This window comes from Sylvia atricapilla, chromosome 2 (genome assembly GCF_009819655.1).
Source record: "Sylvia atricapilla isolate bSylAtr1 chromosome 2, bSylAtr1.pri, whole genome shotgun sequence".
NCBI lineage: Eukaryota > Metazoa > Chordata > Aves > Passeriformes > Sylviidae > Sylvia > Sylvia atricapilla.
The window spans coordinates 19976194-20002925 of NC_089141.1; the positions used below are offsets into that span (position 1 = coordinate 19976194).

The 26732-nt window shown below is 41.5% G+C and overlaps 1 protein-coding gene across 8 annotated transcripts in view; it reads right to left on the minus strand.

Moving 5' to 3' along the window:
- Window positions 1-5704, minus strand: part of ST3GAL6 (ST3 beta-galactoside alpha-2,3-sialyltransferase 6) — a 46119-nt gene extending 40415 nt beyond the window's left edge. The window contains exons 1-2 of one of the 8 annotated variants that reach the window (XM_066340952.1): window positions 5405-5704; window positions 1218-1388 (exon numbers count right to left, since the gene is read on the minus strand). Coding sequence is in view for 2 of the 8 variants with exons in the window: in XM_066340950.1 (XP_066197047.1) it covers window positions 447-498 (52 nt within the window). In the remaining 6 variants the exon portion in view is untranslated. Of the gene's footprint in view, window positions 1-446; window positions 570-730; window positions 1159-1217; window positions 1435-1480; window positions 1552-5404 lie in introns of those variants that run through there. The other 7 variants (XM_066340958.1, XM_066340955.1, XM_066340954.1 and 4 more) reach the window with 7 other exon arrangements.
- Window positions 5705-26732: the final 21028 nt, after the last annotated feature.

Here is a 26732-nt window from a genome sequence, read left to right on the forward strand (position 1 = left end):
TCCCTTTCGGTACCCTCGCCAGAAGCAATCCTTTATCCGAACCTGCCTGACCGGCAGCCACGGCAAAACGGTGGGCTTACCCGACCCAAGCAATTCAGCAGAAGCCACGAATCTCCCCTCCAATTCTACTCACGGGCCGCCGTGCGCTCCGCCGGAGGCTCCCCGCGCCCGGGGCTGCGCTGCCCGCCCGAACGCAGCGCGCCCCAGCGCCGCCCGGCTCACCGCGGGAGCGCCGTCCGCCGCTATCGCCCCATCCCCCTTCCCGCGCTGGCCTCCCGCCGCGCTCACCGCCCGCGGGGGGCCCGAGGCCGCTCCGCCCCGGCCTGCCAGCGGACTGCTCCGGGAGACCGGGCCAAGGCGGGCGGCTGCCCCGCCCCCGCCCACCGAGAGCAGCCGGGGGAATTCGGGCGGCCCCTGGGCTCCCTCACTCCCCCGGAGCCGCGTACCTGTGTGCGGAGGCGCCCGGCCGCCCGCCGGGGGCGACAGCCGGCCCCGCATGCGGACACGGGCAGCGCCTCAGCCCGGCCTCTCCCCCGGTCCCCGCCGGCCCGCACCATCAGGCGCATCCGAGCGCCGCCGGGAAAGCGGGGGGCGGCGGCACTTCGCTTTCTGTCGGGCTCATCCCCTCCGGGAACCGGCTCCCGGCCACACCGCCGTGTTCAGATGATTTTTTTTTTCCCCGTGAAATTCCCAGGAATCTTTGGGAAAGGTCTGGGACGTCTCATCGCACCAACTCTCAGAACCGATTAAAGCTGTGTTCTCTTCAAAGGAGGCTTGTAGAGGCAGGCTCCATCCCTCTGGAAATTCAGTTTAATTCCTTAAATGCTTTCACCGAGTAACACGCTGATGCACTGAAGCAGCCAGCTCTGCCTTTGAATAAGCGGTAATTTACACTGAATAACAATGTGTTTGCAGCTGCTCCCATCAGCTTTCACCTGAAGGAAACGTTAGAATTGGAAGCATGCATACAAACTCTATACGAGGTTAAACCTAGCAGCTTTCCCGTCTGAAATGACTCAGGAAGATCATGGAACGGTCAAGGTTGGAAAAGCCCCCCGAGATCCGCCGTGTGCAACCGCGGAACGTCACCCGACACCCGTCACATGTCCCGCGGCACAGACGCCGGCAGGCTCAGGAACAAGCACTTCCAGCACCATCCACAAGATCCACTCAGCCTGTGCCAGGGTTTACAGAGGTGAGCAGGGGTGTTCACTTACCGGCTGTTAACAGAGCAGCTTATTTTATGTTTCAGTCATCCCAGAGAAGAGGACAGAGCTCGCTGTTCAGAGCCAGGCTGTGGCTGCAGCCTCTGGCAGGTCCAGCGCCGGTCCCGCGTGGTGCTGCTTACGACAGGTTTCGAGAGGAGGGCTTGTTCAGCTGAGTCCTAGCTGCAAGACAAAACGTAGAAGGAAGCACCTTGTGTGTTTAATCAGAAATATTGTTCCGCTTTAGCCCGCTGAAATTCCTCCTCCATTTATACCAAAGCCCACCAGGGGGAGGAGAGACGTGAAGAGAGATAAAGCGGTGCTACGTCTTCCCCTCGGCAGGGAACCCGTCTTTTCTGAGCGACTTCTCAGCGGAGCTGCAGACTCCTCCTCCTCCCGGCCCAGAGGGAGTGGGAGACCCGCAAAGCGGGGGGCAGCGAGCCGCCCCCGGCCTCCGGGAGTGACCATCTCTAAGAAACTGATCTCACCCTGCGTGTTTCGAGGGGGGTTGCCACCCTGCAGGGGCAGGATTCTCCTTCCCCAAGTACGTTTGGCCACTGCCAGGAAACCCCAGAGAAAGTCGTAGGGGTAAGAGCTGCCCCCTGAGGAGCCGCTGCCAGGAGCGAAATTAAGCACCACTCAAGGCATGCGGGAGTCACCGGGCTCCTGGAAAATCTCTCCTGCCTCAGCACCCAACGGTTTGGGGCTGGACCTTGCTATTTCTAAAGAAAGTTATTCAATAATTTCTGCCTCTGATAAAGATAATGCAAAAATAAGTTTGTTTGGAATCCTGTGCTTCATCGATGCTGTATTTTGCCCAGAGGAGTGTATCATGCTAGAAGAAATCCGAGGGCTCGCTAATAGTTTAATTGTCCTCTCTTGTTTCTATCTCTGATCCTGACTGCTTCCAATCTGAAAATTTTCTCTATGATGCCTCAGTGACCTCACAGTATGTTTTCAGCATTTTATCAGAACAAGATGCTTCCTTGATTGGAAAAGCAGCTCCTGTTTTTTGATGGTTGTCACTGGGAATGACCAGAGGTGGATTCTGTTCTCAGCAGCAGTTTTCTACAGCCTATGTGTACACGAAATAAAAATAACAGATAGAAAGCTGGGAAATTTTGTCTATTCTCCAGGGACTATTCCAGTCTTTAGCCTGCCGAGATGACTTTCAATGTGTTCTGGGCTGGGAACCAAAGTTCAGTCCTCTGTAATTTGTCTTCCCTTGAGCTGAAAATACCTTAGTACTTTAGTACCCCTTCTCCCAAGAGATTCCTCAGGTCTTCACCCTTCGCATCCTGCCCTTTACAAAACCAAGCTGCTTCCAAGTATATGGCTAAATTATGTGCTTTCTAAAGTTACTTTATTTAACTCTGCTGTATGTCTTTCCCATTCGCTGTAAGCTTTTCAGTCTTTATGCTTTGGTTCACCTAGGCATTATAGGCACACAACCAATTTTTAAAAAATATCATTAAGGTTGCACAACAAATAAGTCAGAATTAGGATATATTAGAAGACTGATTCTGTGACTTCATGTCAGTCCTCCTGCTCATGTGTTTCAAGACATTCTTAAATTATGTAGTCCAGTATTATTTTGTTCTGGTCTTGCTTTATTTTGCAAGGTCTTGTCTTTGTTTAGGATACAGGATGGACTTTCAGGATGTGCCAGTTTTTTGCAGAACAAGATGTTGGGACTATTCACCACAGAAGAGTGTAGGAAACCTTGAGGAAATGGATGCTGTTCCTGCCTCTGTTCCAGACAGGATGCGTGTGCTGCAAATGCATCTTTTGTGCGTGAGTTCATGGGCATGAGCTTATTTCACACTGGCTAAGGTGGGTATGGGTACCAGCCCGGCAGGGATCTCTGGGCAGGCTGAAGGCACAGTAGGAAGAACATGAACGTGCCGTGGGCAGGACTGAGCCACGGCTCAGAGGCCAGCTCAGGTTTCTGGTGCCCCTCTGAAGTGAGCTAGATACATGCAATGTTCATTCCTGTGGAGATGCCATGTGGCGACTTAGAAGTCATTCCATTTTATAGCTGACTGCAAGTTAAATGTTTAACAATTTTCTCAGAATTTTGCACACAGCATCTAACTCTAGGAAGAGCTGGGTGTTGATAATTGCAGCCCAAAGTCCATAGGAGATACACTTCACTTCTATCAAAGGCAGTGTGTGTTGGAAATACAAAAAATTGCATCTAAGGTAGCTGCACACACCTTTATCTGGAGTAAACTGCACTATGCTGGTCAAGTAATGTAATTATCTAACCTGCATTAATGTAATTTCACTTTGGTTTCTTCTGGCAATTGTAGCTGTCCCACACCAGCAAGAGAATGAAAGCTGTGTTTGTTGTCCTCTAAATGTGTTGAGCTAAATTCAAGGATTCAAATGGTAATTTGAATAATTAATGTAGTGCAAAAAAAGTTTAGTTCCTAGTTGTTTTTTAAATAATCTGCACAAGCAATAAATTAGTAACTAATGTGCAATCCAGTGAATTTTTGGACACAAAGTACAAGGAAAATATAAGGAATCATTTGGATATAGTCTATTGCAAACAAATTATTTGGCTACAATAAGAATCCTTCAAAATGCTTTTGAAACGGATGACTAGCAGGAAGTCAAATGAATGCTCCTGCAAGCAAATACAATGCATGTGACCAAAAAGTCAACAGATTTGCTCTTTCAGTTGAAAATCAACACCCCTGAGACATTAACCTCTCCCCAAACCAAACATAAAACCCCATAAACCTTTAAATGTAAAGCAATAACTAAATTAAATCTGAATAAAATAAAGTCATAATCTAGTTCCAAGAGAAACCATGTGCCTCCTGAGCTGTTACTAAACTAAGAAAATGTTGTCAGCTCTATCTCAGCTTACAAAATTAGAGGAAAATAAAGAGGAAAATTACAGGAAATGGAAGGGAAAACTGTTGAACATGGGAAAATCAAAACTTTAGAGAAGAAGGAATAAAGAGAATGGAAAGTTGCAGCATCACAAAAGTGATTTCCCCATCAATCCAATAAAAAAGATGACTAATCAAGCTGCATGTAGGCAATGCACCATATCTATCATACACTTCTGGCCTTAGAACTAAAATGCAACAGAACTGTCACTCTTCATAATTACTTTGGGAGATGAATGCATTTATAGAAATACAGACCTTGTGGTCACAACATCCTGGTGGGTCCCTTCCAACTCAGAATATTCTGTGGTTCTGGGATCCCTTCTCCACCCCTCTTCTAGCTTTACTGCCTACCATCACAGTCTGATCCTAATCCTTTATGTCACATCATGAGAACTGCCCTGAGTCCCACACATGCCTCCATCTCTACTCTTGAGCTCCAAAACCTGTCTCAGCACAACTCTTTTGTACAGGTTCTCTCGGTCCCCTTGCCTAGGTGCTTGGGGCTGCACCCAGGTGCTCTTCACTGCACTTACAGTTCCAGCTGTAGTAAGCACCAGTCCTTACATAGCTTTAGTCATCAATCTGTGGTTGCACGATATTTCTTCCAGAGACTCTTTGCCAGGAGACAACTTGCTGAAGCCTGTCCCACCAGCTTTAAAAAAATCTGTTTAGTGGTTGTAGCACATCTCACCAGAACCTACAGTGTTTGTTATGAGCTCACAGCGTGCAGCCCCCACCTGGTTTAAGGTCACTTTTTCAAGACCTGGTCAACCAAAGAACTACCTTAGGCTGTGAGTGCTTTCTCAGTCCCCAGGGCCTGCCTTTTCTGGGAATTGCAGAGTGCTTTCTCCTGCCCTGGGCTGTGCAGTGCTCCTCTACTCAGTCTGGGAGACAGGACACCAGCAAACAACATGTTGGCAGGAAATGTCATGGAGGTAACCCAAGTAGGCTGAGACAGCCTCCCTTTATTTTTACTCTAGTAAAATGCAATCTGAGGTGATGGGCACATTAGGAAATGCTGTTTGCCAACCAAAGTGAAGCATGTGTTTATACGTGAGCATCTACAAACCTATCAAGAAATACATTATCTAATAGGCATTAGGCATTCTTCTACTTCATTAAGCATATGCAGAGGAAGAAATAGGTCAAAGCACACCCACTTTAAGAGCACTGCAAACAAAACAGTGGAAAGGAAAAGGAAAAAGGGTTTGAAAAATTACGGAAAATGTGTCCTGAGCAGCTTGTGCTTTTCACCAATTCAAGAGCAACATTAAACCTCAGGTTTCAACCCACCAATTGTTCTTGTTTCCATTTAATTACAGTGTTATACGGAACTCAAGTTCTCCACTTGCCCCTTCATCTTCCCAATAGATTGTCAGTATCCTGAGTGACTTCACCTCTATGCCTGTCCATGGGTAACCCAAACTGAAGCTGCATGGCACCGAAAGCAGCAAAGCAGGCAAGAGCTGCTGCTTCCTCCCCTGGCAGGAGACAAACCTCTCAAAATCCAGTTCTCCTACCCATCTGCCTGGGACACAGCACTCTCCTCCCTCTAGCTTGCAGACATGCTGTTCCCAGAGGATGTCAGCTGTGGCATCTGGTACAAGGGAACTCTGGGAAAAGGAGAGATGTGGAGGGCTGCATGGGAGAGATAACTAGCTGAGGGAGGTGGCAAGGCAGTGGGAGACTTACTTGCAGACTGCTTCTAGGTCACAGCCTCAGTGCCAAATGCAGGAGAGCACTGAGCTCAGAGAGGACAAGTCCTTGATCCTGTGGCTCTGGGTTCCTACCCACTTGGCCTGTGTACTCAGATGACTGCCATAAGCTGCTTCTGGAAGATGAAATCCTTGCCCTTTTATGATAGCTCTGTCAGTTCTACAGTACCATGCCAGGACCTACTCTCCTTGTCTCCTTTCCAAGGAGAGGCCTGCATGTAAGATGCCTTTGCCATTTAAAGCACAGCTTAATGCCCAGCTTCTTTCTCTGTGCATTTTATGAAAAAAGACCTCCCTGTTTTTCCTGCTGCCTCCCCATAGCACAGCCTCTGATTCTGGCCTTCAGACCCCCAAGTTTTTGTCCTGTGTCCTGCTGGCTTCACCTGTCATTATTGCCAAGTCATTATTGCAAATGCTCAGGCAGCTACTGCAGCTCTCAGATGTATAACCTTTCCGCTTCAATCTTTTGGCCCACTTCTTTGGCCAGTGTGAACTGCCTGGAGTTCTTTACTGGTTTGGTGCCAGAGATCTGGGAACAGGTTCACAGTTTTTCTGGCAGGTACTCTTCAGACTGGTCTGTACTTGAAGATATGATATAGCAAGTCCATACACCAAACAGGGATATAAAAGCAATACAAATACCTATTATTAGATTCCAGGGAGAAGGAGAGTGAGAAGTTTAGGTGAGCCTCTGTAAGTCAGAAATGTTATGACAAAGCACTAGAAGCCTTGTCATATGTGAACAGAATTCTAATTTCAATGAGACACAAACACGTGCTGAGAAGAGTGCTTTGTGTGTTTCTTACTTTTAAGACTTCAAGTTGCACTCAAATTCTTGGATGTAGGCAAAGCATAGGAAAATGTTCAATGCATTTCTTTCCATGACTGACATACCCGCTTACAAGTCCTGCCAGGTAATGCCTATGGCTAGGGAGCAAATGGTCACTTGCCAGTTTGGGAGAATCAGTAGGGACCCACACAAAACTGGGCTGGTGGCACAGGAGAAAGAATCCTCCCTTCATGGCACTCCAAGATGAAGACAGCAATCCAATGGCAGAAAAGGCTGGCTTAGTCTCTGTAACTCAGGAGAACAATAGCTCATGGATCAGACTTTTCTTTTTTACTGCTCTGCTCCTGTTCCAAATGGAAGCTAGACCTGACCCATTTGGATATGATCAATAGGCCAATATCCAAGCCATGTACAATACTTAGTACAATACTCCTTCTATTTCAATGTTTAGCCATTTCATCGTGCAAGTGGAAGACATCAACTGATGTTTGCAATTTATTAAAAGCCATGTCAGTTAACTCACCATCATTTAATTCATCATAAAGTTCCCCATTGTGTGGAAACAGGAAGCTCCACTTCCAGCAGTCTAAGCCACCTGCTCACAGTCTCTGTCTTTTTTTAGGGAGTGTTTTTGATTTGGACACATTATTGAAACCTGGTCTTTCTTGTCTGCAGCAAAAATATAATGGTGCAAGAAAAGGTCTGTCACTGAAAAGTCATTATAGAAACACTACTGGGAATTGTGCCATGGCCAATTTTAACTTCCCAGATACTATTTGGGAAACAAATGCTTCTAATAATAAACTTTGGCCCCGCTAGTCATGTATGTGATAGCTACCAGATTCCTTCTCAGTAGTCACTGAGACAAAAAGAGATAACCTCAAATTAGTAAGTAATGAAGACACTTAAAAAGAACTGGTCATAGAAAACAGCATTGGGCTGAGTACTCAGTAACTGTTTCCATTTCCATGGTCAGAATAACAAACACAAGCAAAGGTCAAACTGTCAGATTAAGAAAACTCACTAGCAAATTCACCTGGACCGAAGAGCTGGAAGACTTGACTGTGGAGGTAGATTGGAGTATCTACATATCAATGTAGATCAAAGATACAAAAACTATCCCAATGTACATATTTTCAGAAGAATAAAATCTTATTGGGGACAGGGAACCTACTTCAGAGAGGTTCTTAGGAGTCAGAACTAATAAACAATCCTGGTCAACAAATATAGCTTTTGAGTAGAGAGAGATGTACAGGACTAAGGCCAGTTTTGTCAAAAGTCAAATGAGCTGGAACATGCAAAAGATGATAGAAGTAAGTAATCAATCTTCAACCACTCACAGAAAAGGAGAACATGCCTTAGATTGTATTTCCCTAGTAGAGGCAGGGAAGCAGCAATGCAAGTGTATGAAACGCTCTGTGGTGCTTCTCCCAGAACACAGTGTATGATTTGTGCTCTCACACTCAAGAAGAAAGCAGCTCTGTGGAGAAGATACAGGGAACGGTTACACCAAATATGGACAGTCTGTCCTGTGAGAGCAGCAAAACAGTGCTGGCAGAAGAACAAAGGGATACAAACTGACTGTGAATTTAACAAATTCCTTGCCATAGCAGAAACCTGCAGACTTGTTGGTACCCTTGCCATGCTTTCTGCCCTTCTGCTGTGGCACATTATCCTTTGGTTCTTGGGCCTTTTCTTACAACCCTCAAGTTTGTTGTAAAGCACTTTGAAAAGACCCTTGGCACAACATAAGTTGGTGGGGTGTGAAGATGTTTTATGGGCATTTTTGAACCTCTCAAACTCACTGTGCAAAGTTGCATGGCCATGCCTCATTAGGGTGGAGTTCATCCAATAAAACTGGCATCATTTGAAGCCAAATGCATTTCACCTTTCTCCTTCTTCCCTTAAGAACAAGGAAGAGCTAATTCAGAATACTTAAAAATGCACACACAAAAAAGAGCTTTTTGTAACTGGACAGTGCTCATAGGAACCCAGCTGATAAAAGGCTGCAAACTCACACCTTCTCTTACAAAAATAAAACCAGAATTAAGCAGCTTTCAGTTATATTACTCTCTCCCTGGCACAGGAGATGTTTGCATCATTACTTGTGCATTTGAGCTGGTTGTTGAACTTGGTATGACCATGTGGACATGTCTTATCTCCAGCACGTACAAATGAAGCCCAGCTGTCATTGCAACAGAAGAACTGAAAGGCAGACACTGCCCTTCTATTATCCACAGCTAAAAGCAGAAACTACCTCATTGTCTATTTTAACAAGCACTTTTTTTCCTTCTGAAGATTCTTTTTGGGTTTGTTAATTTTGTTTCTTCTTTTCTGTTTTAGTAATTGGGAAGTTCAGCGTTCTTTTCACTTTCTTCTGAATCTGCTCTGAACCAGAGCAGATTCTTGCCCTGCAAGCTTATAGGAAGAAGGAAAAGATAATTACAGAATTAAATTACTTGTGACAAACAGCTTCACTTTGCCAGTTTATGCAGTTGTCCAATGAGCTAGACCAACTTGGGTAGCACGATATTTGGGATGATCAGAAGTCTCTATTTAAATCAATTCTAATGTACATATGTGATAGTTATTTCACAATAATTCCACCTGAATAAATAGCTCTGTTAAGGATTTCCCATTACTGTGCTTGGTAGGAGCTGCCAGGAATTAGCCTTGTACCCCCACAGCAAACAAAGACAACTTTAGTGGAGTGTTGCCAGTAAGATTTGCTTAAATATATATTTAGAGCTGAATTGACAAACCAGAGAATGCTTTATTAAGTGAACATCTACATTTAGGTGACAGAAAGTTTGATCTTAAGTCAACAGTAAAGTCCACATCTCATAAGTAGATATGCTCTTGTAATTCTCAATGTTGAAGGGTCATGACCATGAACATGACATATTAACCCTTGAATATTGTGCCACTGTTGCTGGCAACAAATCCCAATCAGTAATTTACAACACAGCATAACAGAGAATGACAGAGAAATTTGAGAGCAGAATCTGTATTACTGACGCTGCAAGTCAAAAGGTCCACTTTATTGGAGTGAAGACCCCTGTGACCTTTGCAGGAGAGTCAAGTAGCACAGGATACTAACAGTTGCAGAAGCGACATGCCTTTCATTTTTTGACACAGGTAGAGGTGGTCTTTGCAGAAGTCATACCAAGGATTAAAGACTTATTTTAAGAAAGAAGAGGACTCATAAGATTTTAGCTTCTCCAGGCTGAGCTTTTTTTTTGCCTTTACTCTTTCCCGTGTTTCCAGTTTTCTGCTCCAACAGGCTGTTCTTCTGTTTATCCACCGTTTATTCATTGCTTGTGAACAGTCTTTCAGCATAACACAGCCTGCTTTTCTTCCATCTAAAATGCCTGCAAAGTGGATGATTACTAAAATATACTGAATTAACTATCACTTGTTACTAGCACTTGCCTGATTATTTTATTTATCTTGAGATTTATCAAAATGTCTTTCAGTGTTAAGAAGCTTCTGCAAAGTGAATGCAAATGAATGATGTCATGTGCCATTCTAAGTGGAAACTTTTTGCTTTTTACAAACAGAAAAGGTGATTTGTTTGGCCTCTTCAAAACGCCTGCTCAGTCATGTCTTGAAGCAAGACAGCAAATTGCTCCCAGATAAATGATGACATACATCTTGATTTTTCAGGACTTCAAGACCAGTAGGCAAAGACAAAGGAAGAAGACAAGGCTATATGAAGGGAAAAAAAAAGGGTGACTTAAGAAAAACCCCAAAATTGTTTGAAAAGGGACTGGTTTGGTTTTTTTGAAACCACAGTTTTAGTTAATTTTTTCAACAAACATTGCCTGCTTTTTGACAGTATCGTCTATCTATGTCCAAAGTGTCTGGAAAAAGAGGGTTTGGGCCAACACTGGATTTCAGTTCAGACACATCATGATTCAGATCAGTGTGTTCTGTGGACAACTGTCAGCTGACTGTGAAAGCATTTCAGAGCTTAGGAATAAGAAGATCAGGACAAGCTGTAGCTGAAAAACTAAGGAAGGGGATACATTTAGTTTTAAGCTGGTACAGATGTGATGTCACTGTGAGACACCAAGAGGCAGAAATTCTGTAAGAAAACTTGTATTAGCTGCATCTGACTCTGCAGCCAGTCACTGCTACCAGTGTTCCCTGGAATGTTCAGCTACTGTTATGCAGACTGCTTGCTTTCCCTCATCTACTGTTGTAATTGTTAGTTAACTTCTAACAAATACATTTTCAAACAAAGTCAAGGGGCACTTTTTCCTCGGGATCCTGCTCGAACTCCTGCTGATTAACTCATTAAGTTTCTTCTAAGTTCAACAGAGGGACTGTGGGGAGTGCTTCCAGTGTCTTGGTCTGCAGTCAGCCTCTTTAGCAGATTTTGTTTTCTTTCAGCGTCAGGAGTATTAGGAGCCCAACAGATCCTGGAAGCCCTCCAGGGAAGGAGTGTCCAGGATTTTCAGATTACTTGCCCCCAACAGTCTAGAAATCAAAGAATCTCAGATGTTCACCTCCCTCTCTTGCTATCCCATGGGCTGAAGGGGAAGGAACAAACAAGCCCCAGCTTCTATAGCAAACCCAGAGGCTTTTGAAATTCGAAGACCCCATTTCCTTCTCCAGTCCTAATTTGTTAAAATCTGCAAGCCAACATTTTTCAGATTGCTGTTCTGTCAAGAGCTTATCAATTATCTTTCCATGCAGTGTGGAATTAAAACAGAAATGTTGATTTTCAAAGTCATCTGTGATGGGAATTGACTGTTCTCGCTTTCTGCCTCTGGTTTGGAAAGCATCAGAATTGTCTTTGGAAAGACAGACAGGCAAATACATGTCTGAAAAAGTGGTAATTAATAATTGTCTGCAGACATTGCAGTGGCAAGTTTGAAGAGAAAAAGCCACTTATTAATTTAAATTTTGATTTAAAAATATGCATTTCCAAAAGCATTTGCCACAAGAATAGAAGATATTTAAAGGAAAAAAAATTATTAAAACTACAGTGAGAAAATAACATGTGGAGGTTTGCAAAACTATATCCAGTATGACCACCGGTACAGCTGGTTTCACCTTACTACTTTAGCAGTTTTTTAGGGCTCAGTTTTACTGAGAATGTTGGAGATTAAATGTTTGGGTATTGAGCTAATTAGATGGAGCAAAACCAGGTTTTCCTAAACAACTGGAGGAAACAAAAATGTAAAATAACAACCAACCCATACCTTTGACTGGGAAAGAATTTCTTAAACTCAAACACCATAAACTGGAATTCAACAGAGGTGTAATCAGAGGAACTACTCTTTATTTATATTTATTATTAAATTATCTTTAAGATAAAGTGTATCTACAGTCCTCAGAGGCAATAAAGAGACTGCCAAGCTGATATAAATACTGAGCAAACAAACATAATGCAGGCTTGACCATCCTGGTATTGGTCTAAAACAATTCTACGCCCACATATGTGTTTAAATTCTATACTATGAACTTTAGGAAAGCTTTTTTTTTTTCCTTGCAAAGCAAAAAAATGAAGGATGAAAGATGCCGCACTTTGGAGTAAGCAAACATTTATTTGATCAGTATGTCTGATTATGTTATGCCTGCAGAAAAGGAACAGACATTGCAATTACCAATGTAAAGATAAATAGACCATCATTGGACTTTTCTTTCCCACCCTAGTTTATAAAGCAATTCTTATCATTATAGGTTCTTACTTTCAGGTAAAGAAGCTGCTTATTTGACAAAACTGGTACATGTTTCTTTGCAAGTTTCACCTGTGCAGGATGGTGAGGCTCCACCTGGGTTGAGTGTGCTTTATCGACAGTGGGGATAAAATGGTCATGGTACAGCAGTGTTAAAATGACAAAACAAAACAAACCTCAAACTAATTCATACATACAACACATTTTTCCTCTACTTATTTGTATGCCAGGAGACTCAGCTGCATCTAATGGTTTATCTTCCTACATGTTTTGTTACAAAACACAATAGGATCAATTGTAAATAACAAATCTGCCAAAATTTTATTATGTTAACAGCAAAAGACCTGAACCTAATTATCAGAACTAATAGCACAGTTTTAGACTAATGAAATATGTTTGATAACTTTGCCTGTTTGTCCTATTCTTCTGTTGCCTACAAGAAAAACTTGATTTTGTAAATTTGCTAACTTGTAATTACTTGCAGAATTACTCATTATTAATTGCAGCAATTTTGTAGAAAAACTTACAGGTGAATTTGCAGCATCTTGATTCCAAATTCCTTTTAGCTGACTTATATGAATGTAATCGCTAAAAAAAAAAAAAATATTAACAACAAACCCCCAAAACTCCAAGGGAAGCCAGCTCAGTATTTAGTTAGAGTTTTGCTCAAAAATGGACCTTGACTTCTTAGGATACTGTAACATTTGCAGAGAGAGTTAACTTGGGATAGTATGAGAAATGTTTTGTGGTGTGCAGGTAGGCATGGGTACTGCTGGAGTGGGAAGGTGCCAAGTACTAAGAGGGAGTTCACCAGTGAAACTTGGGAACAACAAAGGACGTGACTCAGATTTTCAAGAGCTGCCAAACGTTTGTAGAAAAGCATTGCTAGGGTGACCTACCAAGTGTTTGTTACACTCCCTAAAGTCCTGAGAAGGAAATCACTGAAAACACCGTTAATGTAAATAGCTACAAAAGCAGTCCAAGTTTTCAGTGTTTGAGTAACTCAGTGAATGTGAAGTTGCACTAATGATCGCTACAAATGAAAACACCTTCAGAAAACAAGTGCTCTGGTCTGTGCCCCTTGACCCAGCTGGCTGCAAATACCAACAGTGAGAGTCCATAAACACCATCTCCAGAACATCAGCAGCTTTTAGAGTGCTTCTTGTCAGGTGCCCCCACACACACCTCAGAAAGGAGGAACTCCAATGAACTGAAAAGAAAAAAAAAAAGAAAGGCAGATAGTTTGCTTCTCTCTCGTAGCCTTGGTGCACTGGTTGGCCAGCACAGCTTCACAACTCAAGTGTTTCTGTTTGAGCTTGGATCTCCCAGGAACGTCCACAGCAGATGGCTGATCAACTCTACTGAACAGCCAAGGTTTAAAGAAACTAACAGAGGCAAAACTTAATAGTCCTGGATATTAACATTCACCCATGGAGTGGAGGTTGTGAAGGTTGTGAAGGAAGTGGCCACTTTTAAGAAAGAGTTAAGTTATCTGGAAAAGCCTTAAGCTCTTCTTGATCTGTCTCATCTACTGGGTCATGATTTAGCTCTCTGTAATAAAACCACAAGACACAGTCATGGGACACACTCAAACACACACTTAAAGGAACCACATACATACACTCAGTATTCCCTCTCCTCTCTTCATTATAGCCATTTTGGGTTTTAAATTATATCTCTTGGTTAACGTACAGCTGGAATAACACAAATTTCTTAGCAGTTGAAGAGAAAATGAACAGAGAAGTCTAGTCAAGCTATTCTAGCTACTCCACAAATGAAAAACTACTCTCAGTATGCACCAATTTGTTTAAATTTGTGATGTCTGTATTTACTCATAAATGAGCTGCAATCTACCTCTTATCTTGAGCAACCATTTTCTGTGTGGATGCCTACTGAAAAGAGAGAAAATAATTCTCTTTCGTACTTATGTTCTCTTTCATATTTTCTTGTCAAGCTCCCTCCTTTCTGTTCTGCACTGAAGCATGCCCATTCCCACACTTGAGCTTTTCTCCTCAAGTACCTTACCCTCTTTTTTCTTTTCCTCCCTGTTAAAAGAATATGTGCACAAAATGCTTCTCTCCTTCTTCAGTCTTGCGTTCACCACTCACATCCCTGATTTCTGTCCAACTCTTCGGCCACTTGGAAAGAGACTCCCCTGATCCTAGGATTATGCTCTCCAAAAAAGCCCATCGATACAAAAGAGAAAAATACCCTAAAGGTTTCTGAAAATGTTTTTGTTGTATGGTACAGAATCTGTGAGCCTGATCTAAAACACTGAAAGCCTTCTTGAAAGCCACTAAAACACTTCATCTGATTTGGACTGACTGTTAGGTTTTACAAAGGGGAACAAAATAGGAAGCGTTCTATAGACCAGCTCTTCTGGGAGTTAGCTAGCAGAAAGCTTGGGTTGCTGCAGCCCTATGTAAACAGTTCTTGCTGGAAGGAGGATTGGAGGGTGGGGATAGAAAAGGAAAAAAATATTTTTAGGTAGCTAGCTGTTCCCAAAGTGAATGACTGAGAATATCTGTTTTTGCACAATTGTCCTAATCCATTGTTGATTTTGCTGGCATGCTTTCCATTTTGATCAATGTAACTTTCCTCAAGGCCTAAATGAGAAAAGACTACTCCTTTATGCATTTATTTACCTTCAGAATCTCAACAATGATGCTCATGCTCCATAGAAGAGGACAGCTGGCCAAGCTTTGTGTCTATCCACTCCAAGTTTTTACTCTGACTTGGTTGTACTGATTTAGCTAAAACAAACTGACAATCTGAAATTAAATTAATCACAGATAATAGACTAAACTAGCTTCAACTGTTGATGACTTAGGAAAAATGCCCACAAACAGTATGTGCTTTGATTAAAATAAATTGATTGAGTCAAACTGATGCAACTGTCTTGATCTTCCTCTTGGTTTCTTAGTCCTACAAGAAGGGCCATGTCATAGGCCTTTTCCTGGAAAAATGCAGACAAAACAATTGCCTCAGAAAACTTTTCTAATTCGAGTCCAGGTGATGACCTGAAAAAAGATCACAAGGGGGAATAAAAAGAGATATACAGCATGAAAGCTGTTATACTTAAAGCCTACTGCTGCTTGGTAAAGCAGTGCTTTTGTGTAATTTCATTGGTTGGGATGATGCACTTGCTGCAGTATGTCAGCCAGAAAATTTAATTTAATATTTAATCATGTTTCCTTCTGATCTAGGCACTCAGTCTGTCTGCATCAATAAAAATTGAATAATGGCCAAGCTAGAAGAAGGACAGCTAGGTGAGTTTAACATGTCTGGATTAAGGTAGTTTGCTACTTGAGACCTCATGGTATTATAATAAACACACATGCAACAACAATAAATAAATGGTCACAGTTTCTCTATCACACCATATGGTTTCACATATTGCCATATATTATGCTATGGCCATATGCATGCAGTACATGCCAAAAAACCTGGGTTAGTGTACGCTAATGACATACCTGATCTGGTAGAAGAGTAGAAAGAGCAGAGGGAACAGAGGTGGGCTGAAGGAAAAACACAGAGCTGGAAAGAGACACAGGAAAGGAAGAAAACTGTGATAGGAAGAAAATGTGCATGAACTGAAGATGTATTAGAAGAATAAGACTGAATAAGACTTAAGAAAAGAAAACAGTAAGATACACCAAAATTTCTTCAGTAATAATAAATGAATGACTATAAAAATAGTAAACACATCACCCAAATGGTTACTAGGGCTGGAACTGTCAGTCCAATTTGCAGACCTATACAATTCGCTTTTCACTCTTGAAAATGTTACCTAGCTGCTTTCTGCTGGCATTAGAAACATCGTGGCTACCTCGTGCTTTCTATTTCAGAGAACATTATGCCACATGGGCTCCTCGGCCTGTAAGACCCTACATCACTGCAGATTGCTTATATGATCTAATGTTATACAGCAATGCATGGGCCAAGATTAGGGTGTGTCTTGGAGTATACACATCTCCAGGCTTACACCTGCAAAAGGGAGAACTGAGCCCTCTGTATCTGAACATTTGCAGACAGCCATAGACTGGTTATGAAACTGCCACACAGGCTCAAGAATAAAACAACCAGCCCTCTCTCTCTTTGCTTGCCCATACATGTTTTGTAGGCATGAATAAACTGTGAAAAGTGGCCAGAACATCTTGGATTCTAATCCTTGTCTTGCTGGGGGCTCTGGTGTGACCTCAAGAAAGTTATGGCTGATACAAACCTGATTTCAAGTTTTGCTCATTCTTAAAACTGTAGTCTCCTCTATCTTGTTAGCAGTTTTTCTAATTACTCTTTCTTTCCTTTTATTCATAAAGAATGAAAGCAATTTGGGTCCTTTAACATACCCTTCAAAAAAACCCTGCCCCAAAACCCCATACCCAAATTCCAAACCCAATGGGGATCTTAAGACAGGTTAAGATAGCCATCAGGCCAGTGTAACTTGAGCTGGCTACAGTAGTCAAAGTTTATCGAAAAGATCATAGCAGAGCAAAAGAGGCTTATCCCAAGTTCTATTACTGTCTCCACTGTTATTTCAGGTGAATGCCAACGTAAATTCATCACATGCCAGCTCCTGACCTTCATACAAATGTATGGTTTAGCTTTTGGACAATGATAAAATAGTGATGTATGCATACAACTTTAACTTCCATATGGAGAAATAAGGTCTATTAGTCTAACTTAGTGTCTTCTGATTTGGTTTAACCTGAATACTAGAGAATGCAAACAAAGCATAGATGCAGTCAATATACTCCTTTCCTGTATAAGTAAGGCTCACATGGCGCCAAGGCCTGACCTTGAACCTCAGGTGCTTTGGAGTCATTGGCATGACTAGTTGTAGACCTGCTGGGAGGTCAACATGTGCTGCCTGCCAGTTCCCTCTGCAAGGCTCAGTGGAGAGGAAATGCTGACAGAGGTTTTGCATTTTACCGTTTAGGTACGTGTGGCTTTTAGGCTACAGCAAGTCCACAAAGGAGACATTGAAACCAATTCACTCAGGCCCCATTTTTACTATCATGAATGCTGCTGAGAGGAAGGGCCATCAAGAGTAGATTAAAAAGAGGATGGTCACACACTGGACTGCCTTATGGTTCTCAGCAACATTCACTTTTAATCTTTTAGAGCCACGAGAGTGCCTGAATCATGGCTGGTATTTTGCAAGTGCTGTTTTGACACACATATGGCCCTGCAAAGAAACCTAGATGTTTCCTAAAGGAAGCATTCATTCACTTGCATGCTGCTCCAAGAAGTGTTTTATCCCCACATCCTGAAAAATGTGATCTCCCTATGGCTATAGAGAAGACTCATTATCATTCCTTGAGATTACAGCAACAAGAGGGTCCATTCATATTCTTAGGAAGAATTACTAGAAATACCATTTTTCACTGGTGCTGAAAAGCAATTTAAAAAGCAATTTAAATGTGGATACTCCACATTGCTAAGTAGTGTAATATCTGCTCCTGTCTGAAGACTAACTCATGCAATCACATGACTACACATAACCTTCAGCTGCCTTGATAAAAGGCAGCCTTGTTAAAGATCTAAAGCTGAAAAATCTGATCCCCCTGGCAAGATGGCAAATAGAGAAGAACCCTAAGTTATTCTGTATTTTAAATAAATCTTGTGACTTTGAGTGATCTTTGAATGATCTTTGAATGGACAGCTTGGGCAATGTTGCATCTCCTAACCACTCCTTAAACTCTGCTGATAATCTCAGTGCCCAAGTACAAATTTTACAGGCAATCTCATTTTAAGAGAATTGTGTGGAAAAGATTGAACCTTTAAGGATGTTTGCATTGGACCTGGCAGTAGGAAGCCTCATTTCCAATTGCACAGGGCAGAATTGTAATTGCCATTTGAGCAAACAAAACAACAGACACCGCATCAAGTATTTTCTTTCCATCTCATTGTTTCTATTTTACTTGGTGGGGAAGTGCTGTGTCTAGAACTGAATAACTACTGCAATGGATGGCCTGCTGCTCAAATAATGAAGGCTGAGGTCTAGAGACTCTGGATTTCTACACTCAGCTCTGCGAGGTTTGAAAATTATGAAATCAGAAGCCAAGCCATATTCCTTATTTATGACTGCTATTAATATCTAATGTATTGCATAGCTCATAAGACACTGGATCCAGATCTGTGTAATATTACACACTGCATAAATGCAGAACAGGAAGCCTGGCTCAGTCCCCAGGGTCTTAATGCTGAATGACTCAAACAGTCATTTTTGGTTACTTGGCTGTAAACACATTCTGCCAGTTCTCAGAAGTCCCAAGGGGAAGTAGCTGTTAGCAGTAAGAACCAGGGCTCCTCATCTTTCAATATGAGACTTAGGAAGCGAAGACATTCTAAGATCACATGGCCAGTGTTTTTGGTTGGCAATAGTTTTTTCAAGATGTATGGCCAGACAACACAAATTCAAGTTGTTTTAACAGGGCCTAGGAAATGTCCTAAACAATGAAGCTTGCAGCATGAGCAGACATTCTGAAAATGTTGCTAGTTGTCCTTGTACTCATCAGAATGTATTGTGAAGCAGAACTCATTTACATTCTGCAAAGGGTTCATTAATCACTGCTCAATCTTTATCATTAATATGACTGGACCAAGAACACTAATAAAAAATATGAATGACCAATTTCTTCTCAGCTATAGCACCCCATATACTATCCAGGTTGTTATAATGAAACAACAGCAAATGTGAAAAACAACAAACAAACCAGAAAAGCAGCATGAGTTCCAAACTGCTGCTGTTTATTTTCATGCCAGCACTAAGCAGTGCGATCATATGCTAAAAGTTGGGGGTGAAGCTTTTTACCAAACCTGCACAACAGAATGTAAGAAGCAGAGAGTATCATGACGGAGTCACTTCTTAATGGGAAGATAGGTGATTACCACAGTTTCTTAAGGGCTATAATGTACATCAACAAACCCCGCAAAAAAAAAAAAAATGTTTGGGCTCCACTCTCCCTGGATCCTGCCATGCTGAGTCTGAAACCTACTGAAGGCTTTGGATTCAGTTGTTGAATTTGTGTCTTTTTCCTTTTTCTTTTTCTTTCTTTCATTTAGGAATCCAAGCATATCTGAAATTGTTTTCCAGTTAGTTTTGTTTTATTATTTGCCTATACCCAGAAAACAGGCCAACATTTCTTCTTCAGTTGCTGGATATTTTGCTTCTGATTAGTGTGAAACTAATTATTCAGTAGGTTTAGTCTCAGATACCCCATGCACTCAGCTATTTATGCATTTTAGTCCCTCACATTACAATGCCAATACAATCTAACACTGTTTGCAGCACAGGCACATGAAATGGCTGTTTCTGCAGTCGATGCTCCCTCACAGGTACTCAGCAAACATGGCAGCTGAAGAACTGGGCTTTGCCAGAGCATCTTTGAAAGGTGTCTTTTTCAGTAGATGTATATGGCTTGCTTTCATATAGTCTGAGCTAAGCATTCAAGGTTTTGAAAATAGAGGTCACAGAGCAAAATAACTGCTGTGTGAAATTAGCTGAATATGCTGTCACCCAGCCACATAAATTTTTGACAATAACAAGTCAGAAACCTCAGTCTGCTTCTCTCAATGCTACTGCCTTGCCCTTTCCCCTAACACTAATGAATTACCCTCTGGTATTGTTTTAACAAAAGGTCGAGTTGATCTTCAAATCCAAAAAAAAGTCACTAGATATATGGTTTACAAGAAAAATATATCTTTTGGTTTCCTTTGATGAAAGGAACTAGTGATTTATAATATAAAAGAAAGAGAAATTTGTATTTAGAAAGCAGTGCTGCTATTTTTTTTTTGAGCAACTTCAATGTTGCCAGCACCATTTTCTTGAATACATGCCTGGCTTCCTCTGAAAAATGTGTGGTGGGTTTGACAAGATTAGTGCCTGCAAAGTTTTCCAGAACCCCATATCTACCTTTTTCACAAGAGAGTGTGCAGTGTGCATTGCTCCTCCATGTATTTGATCTGTCACCTTCCTTCTAGCTTCAGCATTCTTTCAAAACCTTCCATCTGAACAGAGCTGTAAAAAAGAATAAAAATAGCAAGGTATATGCTGTCTCATGGTTATGTTCAGCAAAACTTGAGCACCAAATGTAAAATGTGCCGTATTTGTCATTTACGGTTGCAATTATGCAGCCATACAGGATGTGGCTTCGAACATATCTGGGGCAAATTCAACAGCTTATATAGTCTGCCTTGCAAGGTAGGACATGCAGCTGCAGGTGAGCCCTAGCTGCAGACATCCATATCCCTCAGACCAAGAGAAAGCAAAAAAAATAAGCATGAAAGCAACTCTGAGGTCAACACTTCTTCCTCTCCACCCTTTCCTGCCACCACAAAAAAGTGCAACTATCTGATATGAATGACAGCCACTCCATTTTTGACAGAAAGTTAAGACTGATTTTGTGACATTCATGCCTGAGTTAGTATATTTCCATAGTGGGAGGCACCAGCAAAGTACAGCACCATCCATGAAGAGTTCTTAGCATTGGTGCTAAACAGTGTGGCAATAAAATACTGGTAGCAGCTTAATGTAACTACATCACGTTTTGTTTACTTCATCATGACGTTGATGGACCTGAATGGGGTAGGCACTGTGAAAAATCTGGAGATTGAAGCTCATACTCCTCTTATTTTAAAATAATAGCCAATAAAGTGACATCTACACACCTTTTGTATTCTGTAAGATGGGCATTTTGGATAAGATACAGCTGGAATTTCTAAATTAACTTCTAGCTGATCTTAAGGACAATTCTTCAATAAAGTCAAAAAAGAGGAAAAGAATACATATAGAGTAGTAAAACACAAAGGTATTACTAAATAAATCATTGGTGGTTTTGTCTCTTGCAGAAACAACTAGAGAATTGCCTGGAAGGGGTGAGAATGTCAGACTCTTTCTGAAGAGTCTGTGGAAAAGAAAGCACCCATGTGGGACAGAGAGAATCACAAAATCATACATTGGTTTGGGTTGGAAGGGACATTAAAAGTCATCAAATTCCAAAATCCCTGCCATAGGCAGGCACACCTTCCACTAGACTGGGTTGCTCAAAGCCAGGAATGAGGTATCCCAGAGAGGTATCTTCTCTGGGCAATCTGTTCCACTGTCTCCAAAAGAAGAAAAATGTGTCAAAATCAGCATGTCTGATGTAAGATGAAAATTTTCTAGTACCAACTAACTAAATAAAGAGTTTATAATTTTTCCTTTTCCCTAGTGGGGAGCTTATATCCATGCCAATACCCATTTTATAAATATCCATTTTATAAAAAATGGCCAAAACCTCACTCTCTAAATAAGAGATAAATAGGAATTCACCTTGACAAATAAAGCAAGTATTGAGTTCCATGTAATTCATGCCTCAAAGCCTCAAAAGAAGCTTGACATATATTAAAGACCTTACAATTCTCCAACTCTCTCTTCTTGGAATTCCTTATATAGTCAAGGATTTAGTTTACAAAAGTATAAACATCTTCTTACAGTAAATTCAACAAAACAAGCTATCTTTGAACTCTGCCCTTCATTGTATCAGAGTGAATCTGAAACAATCCTGCTATACTCTGCAAGCTCCTTCCAACCAGCAGAAAAAAATAGAAGTCAGGCTCTGGAGCTCAGGACCCAGATAAGTACTTTTAGCTCAAGAGAACAGCTCAATATACTGACAATTCAATAACTTTTACTTACTTCCTTGAACTGTCATCAGGCAGCAGACAGTGCTTATTTTAGTACTGGAATGGACTGTTGTAAGACACTTAGGAGAAATTGCCTTTTCATTTGTTTTATTTTGAAAGTTATAGTCCATATTGACAGGCCATTTTGTTCCTGCAGAAGCATAGAGCAGGGGCACTGCTTTTATTGTAAACCTTCTATTTTCTCTTTCTGGCAGGCATCCTAGATTTTGTAATTTAATATTCCTGCCAAAAGCACTGGAAACATTTGAGAGGATCCTCATGGGATTAAGGACAAACTGTGGATTACATTCCTGGCACTGGACTACACTGGAAGTCATAATTTTTCTTGCTACCTCTGAATATTTGTGAGCATAGACAGAACAGACAATTGGAGGTTCAAGCATCATAAAGTTACCCCAGGACATTGAGCTAACCAAGTAAGGACACAGCAGAATTAAGAGTAATTTGATGTTGTTTTACTCTTTCTTCTCAAGCCATCCCAGGATCTAATGCACTTCTGTTCTTAGTCTAGGGAGTGTGTTTAGGTCAAGTAGATGTGTTTATGCTGATTAACTTTGCATATTAACAAAGTGAGAGCAGGTTGTGGTGTGGCTGAGGACATGACTTTCACTTCTTTTTTCTGCACCCTAGAAAATGTGCACTCAGCCATGAATCCTGTGTCCTGCTTCCCAGATGTTGGGGGACTTAAGGACTTAAGGATAGCCACAGTGAATCAGACCAAACCTATAAAAAGCCAGGCTCCCTCTTCTGACAGTGGCCAGTAATGGGTATTTTGGGAAAGAGTACAAAAAATGGGGCAAGATTTACTATTATTCTAATACAGTGTAGCGAGAACTGCTAACTCACTGTTCAGGGACAGACAGAGCCAGGAGCTCGTTTTACATCTGTGAATTTCAAAGCCTTTCTATGATTTTCTTAGTTCCTTTTTTAAGCTCATTTGCATCCCTAGTCTCTGTAACACCTTGCGCCTTTCAGTCTCAGTTTATTCCAACTGTGCTGTGTAAAAAGAACTGGCCTTTGCTTGCTTTAAGCCTGCCCCTGGTAATTTCTGTAGACACTCTGACTTCTTGTTCTGTGATAGAATAATCCCCTCCCTAATCACCCACAAGACCATATGCTGAATACCAGGTCAGCAGCAGTGGCACCACAGTCACCAGTGTGTGTCCCACAGTCCACTGTAGGGCGTGGACTTGATTTACAAGTACAAAAGGAGATATAAAGACAAAACAAAGAACATGAAGATAAAACATAAGTTTTATCTTTTGCCATCACCATACCCAGAAGAATTGCATTGAATCTCAACAGTTTCTGAACTCACTAAATAACAACCAAACCCTTCAGGAATAAAATAGATCTCTGTTGCAGAATAAGCCCAGGGTTTTGTACTTTAAACAAAGAAACTGCTCAAACTAATGGGTGACAGCTCTTAGAGTTCACCTTCCAGTACTTCCAGAATGGCTGGAAAATGTGCTACTGGAAAACATATCTCAAGGTCCAAAGACCTCGGCATTAAACAAGTCAATCAAATATATCAAACTGTTGAATGCAAGCTGTAAGCTGCTACCTGAGTCGATGGAGAACTTGTCAAAATTACACAAAAAAGTATACAGCAAGCATTAAAACATACAGAAGATTGAATGGTTGAGTAATTTGTCTTTTACAAGTGTAAGTGAAATAACGAAGTTTCAGATAACACTGACTTCAAATTAGCAAGAAATCAGTCAATTTAAAAATTAGAAGAATTAAAGAACCTTGCCTATTTTCTGTATTGTAAGGTTATTCTTCAAGAAAGGTGTCTGCTTTCTAAAATGCTCATGCTTTCATGATGCCATCAAAGTCATCCAGTAGATAACAACACTATAGTCCTGTGACAAAACTGCCAAGTCAATACAACAGGAATGAGTCAATATGTTTAAGAACACTATCTTCCACAATTCCACAGTCTAATAGAGAGTACTGTATATGGTTTGAGTTACCTAGAGAAATGTTACAGCACTATTAAAAATAACTCACTTTTCTGGACAGTTCATATAATGCTCTACAAGTTTAGAGAACTTTATGTACAGCTCTGAAAGAGCTTAATATGTATGCCCAATATCTCTTCTTATAGCTAAATATAACAAAACCAGATCACACTGATAGAGAAGGGTCTCTTGAGTTTTGTAACCAAAAAAATAAAAGTGTTTATTCTATTCCATCTGTTGAAACCCGGTTGGGGAGATTTTTTCTTTATCTGTTTTAACTCCAGAAGGGAGGAGGTAACTGCCTTCTCTGATAACCAGCCAGCTGTTAAAACTGGGTGGGGCATCTTATCTCTGTTCACTCTTCCACTAGCCCCATGGGGATATCATCTGTTAATGGGGCATTAAAGCTCACCAATGACATGACACATTACATCATCCTATTGTGAGATGCTCCACCCAGGGAGGAGGAGCCAAACCATTTCCACCTAGATAAAAAGGAGCCACAAGTGTCACCAGACATCCAGTGTTCCCACAGGACTCCCAAAGGAAGACTGGACCCATCTCTGGACCCTTTTCTCCACAGGACCATCTCTGTTTCCAACAGGATCACATCTGCCACTCCAGGAGGGCTTACTTTGGACTGTTTCCAACACCCTGACCAAGAGGGTGTCAGGTTGTATTTCTGACTCTGTCATGATTTTCTAGGATATCTTGTATGTTTGTTTGCTTATTCTTCTGTACTACAACATTTGTATTTTTTTATATATATTCCTAGTAAAGAACTGCTATACCTATTCCCAAAATCTTTGCCTGACAGCCCTTTAACTGCAAATTTATAATAATTTGGAAAGGGGGAGTAAGGGGGGAGGCTTACATTCCAAGGGAGACTCCAATCTTCCCTGGCAGATACCTGTCTGTCTAAACCAAGACAAAGGGTCACACCGATACCACGGTAAGGCAATGAAACAATCATTCAGCTACTGCATCATGCCTATACCCTTCACTTTCCACACTTAACAAATGAAGCCCTTTACCTGTTTAATATACAGACTGTAAAAACTAATGGATTAAAGTCCACTTTATAATCTATTTTTTTAACTGTGCAACTCATCCTTATGACCTAAGAGACAGAATCAACAGAAGAATCAACAGAAGCAGGTAGGACCCCATGTCCCATGGTTTTCACATGGGCCCCCTTGTTTTAAAAATAAGGTCATCCTCTTACTTCTTCATTTGATAGGTGAAAAGAGAATTTCTCCAAGGCCTCTTATTAAGAAATTTAAAGGGAGAAATTCTGTTTCTCCAGGAAGCAGACACCATACTCCTGTGACAGGTCATATTCTCCATTAGTGGAGAAACAGGAAGTCCAGAAGAGACAAAAGGTTTGAAACCTGTGGGAGAGGAAAAGCTGCAGGAATGTTACACAAGAATGAGTAGAAAACAGCTCTCTCATGAAAAGTAGTCTCAGGACAACAACTGTAAGGACTTGTGTTACCAGCAAACCTGGGATCTTTGGGGAAAACCAGTGATGAGCATGTGACAGTCTAGACAGGGTTTTTCAAGGCAGTTTTGAAGAACAGGGGAAGGAAGGCACAGGGACAGGGCTCTGAGGTTTATTACACTGAAAAAGAATGAAACGGAAGAAATATCCAGAAAGGGAAGATAATGCACTGCTAAGATCCAGTATTGTGTAGGACACTCCCTTTCATTTAAAATCTGAAAAGAAAATTAAATCCCGCAGAACTCATGACAAGGCAGGTCCTGGCAAGAAGGCCAACTTCTATAAATAGACAAAAGAAGGAAGTCTAATGCTGAGATGGTGCAGCTGCCCTACAACATCCTACACTTTATCAGCATTTTTGAGATCTCTAGTAGGGAGTTTTACCAAATAAGTTCTTGACAGGCTCTAGAATCAGTTAGAATTTTACTCTATGGTTTCCAATACACCGACTCAAATCCATTTCAGGGCAATCCACACTTACCCAAGAGGGCTCCTTTGCAGTTCAGCCCACTTTGGAAAACTTAACTTTTAAAACACATTAGTAGTATCCAAACAATTTGTCCTACCGTTTTCTGTTGCCTCAAGTTTGCCTGTTTTTCACTTTTTGCATTTTGTTCTCACACAACTTCAAGTAAACTATGTATATTATTAGAATTGTTTACATTCTTCCTCTCTAGGAGGAGAATGATGATTGATGGTGATGGTCACCAATGAGGTCGAAGAAGTGGCTACCTGTGTAGCCAATCTTGGCCTGTCTGTAAATTTGTATATATATGGAGTCAGAAAAATAAAGTAGAAGCTTTCCTGCTTAACCTCCTGCTGGCCTGCGTCATCCTTTCGTGCTCCTAACAGCAGCCACAAGTGTGACCCTCCGTCACAGTTTTCTCTGAAGATTCTGCTCTCTGCCTCTGCTTCTGCTCTCCTCAAAGTACCCCCATCTGCAGAGGGCATGCTCCACTTCTCCACTCTAGCCCAGTCCCCAGCACTCCTGCCTAGACTTGTCTCTGCAGTTCTCAGACTCATCTCTGGCATGATATTTCTGCTTTGGTGACACTGTCCTGCCCACAGACCTAAACCAATGTGAGGTGAAAGATTAAGAAACTCAGGTAATGAAGGAAGTGAAAGCCCTGATTCAAAAGGAGGTGATTCACTTTAGGCAAGGCTGCAATCTGAGTGCTGCCAAGACTTTTACCAACTGGCCTTTTAAAGTGCTCCTTTTCAAACCAGACACAAGAACAGGGAGTAACAAAACACTGTTCTTTGTTTTTTAGAGT